Source organism: Etheostoma spectabile, chromosome 21, assembly GCF_008692095.1.
Source record: "Etheostoma spectabile isolate EspeVRDwgs_2016 chromosome 21, UIUC_Espe_1.0, whole genome shotgun sequence".
Lineage (NCBI taxonomy): Eukaryota > Metazoa > Chordata > Actinopteri > Perciformes > Percidae > Etheostoma > Etheostoma spectabile.
The window spans coordinates 17,021,322-17,026,460 of NC_045753.1; the positions used below are offsets into that span (position 1 = coordinate 17,021,322).

General features: G+C 39.3%; 1 protein-coding gene and 1 long non-coding RNA gene across 3 annotated transcripts in view; one reads left to right on the forward strand and one right to left on the reverse strand.

The window, feature by feature from the left end:
• LOC116671398 (uncharacterized) overlaps positions 1-3,529 on the reverse strand; it is a 15,611-nt gene extending 12,082 nt beyond the window's left edge. The window contains exons 1-2 of the long non-coding RNA XR_004327259.1: positions 3,458-3,529; positions 917-1,013 (exon numbers count right to left, since the gene is read on the reverse strand). This is a non-coding gene — a long non-coding RNA (uncharacterized LOC116671398). The remainder of the gene's footprint in view (positions 1-916; positions 1,014-3,457) is intronic.
• On the forward strand, positions 2,390-4,993 carry LOC116671392 (dual specificity phosphatase DUPD1). 2 transcript variants are annotated; one of them, XR_004327256.1, is made up of 5 exons: positions 2,390-2,563; positions 2,675-2,894; positions 2,973-3,196; positions 4,252-4,559; positions 4,613-4,993. XR_004327256.1 is itself a non-coding variant. In XM_032502631.1 (4 exons), exons 2-4 carry the CDS (start codon positions 2,713-2,715, stop codon positions 4,464-4,466), a joined length of 621 nt encoding a protein of 206 aa, XP_032358522.1. In that variant the 5' UTR covers positions 2,390-2,563; positions 2,675-2,712; the 3' UTR covers positions 4,467-4,993. The 2 variants fall into 2 exon arrangements, 1 of the variants encoding a protein (XP_032358522.1); XM_032502631.1 differs by having other exon boundaries at positions 4,252-4,993.
• The last annotated feature ends 146 nt before the right edge of the window (positions 4,994-5,139 follow it).

Genomic DNA, 5,139 nt, shown 5'->3' on the forward strand with positions numbered 1-5,139 from the left:
GTGAGATGCCTCACTCTGTAGCTAAAACAGAGCGCTCAACACACAGGGGGAAAAGAGGAGCTGCAGCAATGTGTAGTACGACAAAAATATGGTGTTTTTTGAAAATTAAACCATGTAAAGCTACTCTGATATAACCTTTAAATGCAATTATGAACCTGAAAATGAGCATACTTTAAAAATGATGACCCAAAAAGGCAGAATTTGTTTGCAATGTATATCAAATGCCAAAGGGACTAAATAAATATTAAACTGTTGCATGGCAACTTGTACAAGAAAGATGTCCCTCTCCAGTAAAAAAAATCTAAACATAAGTAAGTGTAAAGGTGTTTAAAAATGGGGGTTCATGACCAACGGAGGTTTTTGGCGCCTCCAGAGTTCAATCATTTGCTTTTTTATCTTCATCAAGATTCTTATCAAGGATTCTTTTTTATTTTTTAACTTGGTTTTATGTGGACAAAGATCTGCTTTTTTACTGAAAATAATCTATTTTAAGCATTTTGCACCAACACCTATGAGAAAAACTTTTAAACAGATTTTCGTATAGGTTTTTGTATAAATGACGCAACGTGACACTTACGTGAGATTTCACATTTTACGCCCGTACAGTCAGGTTTTTTTTCATCCCAGCTTTGTTAATTTGAGAATATTAAACCATCAGTTGACTGTCTTAGCGCACCCCTACATTAGGAAAATAAATATCAAAACAACAGAAACAAGTCTTTGCAATCAGTCACATTCTGATTTTATGTTATGTTAGCTATGAGCATCAGTATGCTTGCTTCATGTAGACACAGCTGAAAGTTGAAGTGAACCTGTCTCTTGTCCGTCTAGGTAAGGTGCTCGACCACTGTGTTCGAGGAATCAGCCGCTCAGCAACTTTAGCACTGGCCTTCCTCATGATCAGAGAAAGACTTACCCTCGTGGAGGCTGTGGAGGCTGTTAGCAGGCACAGAAACATTCCTCCAAATGTTGGAATTCTGAATCAACTCTGTCACTTGGACTCTTCCTTGGCCCTGCAGAGGAAAACAACACAACATCAAGGAGTAGACAAGTAGAGCATGGGAAGAGATTTTCTTTCAACAAGGATTTTGAAAATCATATATTTTTAACACTACAGCTAAACATTTTTCAACTATGGCTGCTTTCTTGGGATTTTTTATGGATTTTTCTACTTTCTAGGCAGCAATTGGTTTCCAAAATTGTACATACATGAAAAATCAGTTGGCACCATTAGCACACATTGTGTAATCCATCTTTTTGCAGTTTCATTTTTTTTGCATTATAAAGCCATATTAGCGCAGATTCAATTCAGTGGTCTGCACTTACGTCATAACAATACAAACAAAAATAAATGCAGACTTGACTGTTCACATTGGATTACAAAACTCACGCACGTTTCAAGAGCTTGTTAAAGAGAGCTGTACTTGGACTTGACTGGACGTGTCAGATTTGCAAACAAAAATGAGGATTTGAGACTTGACGTGCCTTTAAATAAACAATGCTCCACTTATAAATTCACATTTCTCAAAATACCATTTCTTAACTGCTGCAATCCAGTATTGTACAGTTAAAACTGTGATGTCTAAAGAGGCTTGATACAAGATGATAAAAATATGCCAGCATGGTTCTGAGTGTGTATACAGATTCAGGTCAGACTTTGAAAAGAGATGAAACGCTGAAGCCATCTTAATAAGAGATGCTCTCCAGAGCACACTGGGAGAAAGAGAAAGAGAGATGCTGTCAAAATAAAAGGAATTGGATATCACAGGTTTAATGATTATACTGTCAGAATGAATGATGGCAGAGTATGAAGATATGAGGGAAAAATAAAAGAGTCTGATGGTGTGAAAACTCTGTCTGACATGTTAGCAGCTTCATCCAGCCATTCTGCAATACAGTCATCATCACACTCTCACTTTGGGGGCTCGCATTTAGATCACTGAATGGACCATGCATATCATATACCGGGGAATCAAAGACATGTGCCATCTTGTGAAAAACCTCATCTGTCTAACAGTCTGACACATTTCAGTTCTCATTTGGCCCCTAGAGGCTCCATAAAATGCACCCTTAACGCTTGTTGTGAGGCAGCGCATACACGTTTTCTCCTAGCTTCTGAAGATATGCAGAAAGGCTAAAGGAAAGTGACACAATTTCAAGAAGTCGCTCATACGGCTGAGCAAAAGCTTAGAGTGTCCTCTTTACTCCAGTGAATATGGGTATCCTTTGGCAAGTGCAAAGTTTGGGTAAGCACAGCTTCCTGCCAGCAGCGGAGATTAAAGTTGTGTGTTTAGAAGTTGATGGCAGGGACTGGTTGGGCGGAAGTTTTCCCCAAAGGCACGGAACGTGGCAGCTAAGGTCAGGGGCCCGCCACATCACAGACCTAAAAATATCCTCTGCATTTGATTCCCGTCACAGAGCGGTTATACAATCTGTGCCCTCACTTGAGCCTGCCAGAATTAAACCTTACCATGTTCTGCCTTTACGGACTGCTTCACAACGAGCTGCCAGAATGATGAAAACAACATTTCCAACCAGGAAAACAAAGGACTTCAATCTCTTGGTGAGTGGTATTGGGAGATGCATGGGAAAAACAAAAGTGTATTTCTTTCTTGATTGCAGAGGGAGAAAAATGAAAGGGAAAAAGCAAGTGTGGTATTTTTTCGCCCTTAAGCTAATAAATCATGTGTGAAAGGAAGCCACAGCGAGAAAATGGCTTCTCAAAAGTCAAAGACTGGCACCCAGATAAATGCTACAAAGGCAGCAGAGGAATTCAGTCCACTGGATGAATATGTCACACCTGGGGGCTATGAGCTGGAGAAAATCCTAAACCATGGGAGTGTGGCTTACACCCATGTCAACGAGGTCTGGCCTAATGTCTACATCGGGGATGAGTAAGTCAAAAGTATTAATATTCTAAACTGAATAACATAATGGAGGATTAAAACAATATTCACTCCGGCTTCTTGCAGGCAGACTGCAAAGGACAAGTATAATCTGAAGAAATTGGGGATTACGCATATCTTGAATGCAGCAGAGGGGACGTGGAACAACGTGGACACCGGAGCTGGTTACTACACTGACATGGACGTCGTCTACTATGGCGTGGTGGCAGAAGACGTCACAACATTTAACCTTAGCCAGTATTTCTTCTCTGCTGCCCGGTTTATAGAGGAAACATTGAGCACTCCTCAGAGTAAGACAACGAATACTCAAAGCCAGTAACGTTAGCGAAATGTGACTCTTAAAACTTGGCCCTCTGACCCCCCTACCCAATGATTTCGCTGCATACTTAAAAACAAAGTTTAGGTGTAATGATAATTAAGCTAATTGCTGGATTGTTTCTGCCCCAAATTAAGCTCTGGTGTAGGTCTTTCTTTGTCAAATATCTCAAATTTTTCATCAAAAGGTAATCTTGAAAACCATTATAATAAATATCCAATGAACTCCTCCTCACTAGCGGTAATGTTACTGGCGTCTTCCACCACGAACCAACCAGGCTAACTAGCTAGTTTATCGATGGTGCTAGCATTGGGAGCTAGCTGCGATAACAAAGAAGCCCGCCCATTTAGAGTGAAAATATGATTGGTCCATTAATACCTTCTGTAAATTTACAGATTACTACAGATGCAACAAAATTCTGATAGGTTGACACTTTATTGGGACAATTTATATAAAAATTACAACCAATGACTTTTTAAATAATGTTTTTGTTATCTAAGGCCCTCTCTGAAGAAGGGTCATGTTGGCATCACAGAAATGACTGGCTATTTAATTTTGATAGTTTGGGTTTTAATTAAAAGGCTTTGAAATATTGGGCCATTAGCATTCACTGCCATATATGAGTATGTAGGCTGATAAAGGGAATTTGGTTTATGGTGCTCAAATAAAATAATGTTTCAGATGTCATTTTTTAAAGCCTCAAGAACCACAATTGAAATTGAATTCACCTTCATTATATTGAGTTGATAGCAAAACACTTGGGTTGAAGGTGCCCGGGTTTTGAGATATTCACCATTAAACTTGAGCCACCATCATTGTATATTGGCATCAAAGGATTTTACAATATTGGAAATGTTTCTATTCTTTGAGCACCTTAGACGAAATTTAGTGGCAGAAATTTCAGTCAAACCAAAACTTTTTGCTTGGTTAGACACCACTAGTGAAGAATATTTTTATAATTTTGGGTTGACTTACGCTCGAAATGTGTAAAATAGCTACTCTCTGAATGTGTGATTCATGTATGTACAGATAAACTGCTGGTGCACTGTGTGATGGGAAGGAGTCGGTCTGCCACACTTTTCCTCGCTTACCTCATGATCTGTGAGAACATGACGGTGGTCGACGCCATCCAGCACGTGAAGAAACGCAGGAGGATCATCCCCAACTGGGGCTTCCTGAAACAGCTGAGAGAGCTGGACATGCAGCTCCTGGAGAAAAGGAAAGAGGGTACAGAGAAGAGCTGATTGTAGGACTCGTGGGGCAAGTTAAGGCTCATAAGAACCTCAAGTCAATGGAGAAGAGTTCAAGTCAGGTTTCAAGTAATTTCACGAGACAAGGCTAAGTCAATTCATTGGGGATATCTCAGCATAAGTATATCACAGCAAATCCAAATCAAGTCAAAAGTAATTTGAGACAAGTTCTAGTCTACTGGTTTGAAATCTCATCACGTCATGTCACAAGTCCAAATACCCAAATTGCAAGTGAAGATGCAAGATTTCAGGTCTCTCAATGCCGTCCACAAAAATAACAGCATTTGAACATTTTTAAAGCTTCAGTTTACCAATGTCTTTTAATGCAGCGACCTAATGCGTATTCAGTGTGTGGGCATGCAAAGCCTGCTTGTTGTCCCATTAGTTTCTTCTTCTTTTTTTGTACTTTTCTTGAATATTACCGATTGTAAGATGTAAATGTTTCCTTTGAAACTTCATCTCGTCAGGTTTTTAGAGGGTGATATCTCAAGTAAATAAAGTCTCAGAGCAGTCAAGTCCAAGTCAAGTTTCCTTTTTCACTTCTTTTTATTTTAAAATACTTTTCTGCAGAGAAAACAGCTGCCTGGATTCCCACAAATTAAATTTTTTTGTTTCTGTGACACGCCTCAGGCTAGTAAATATTTCAAATTAAAAGAGAACAATCAAG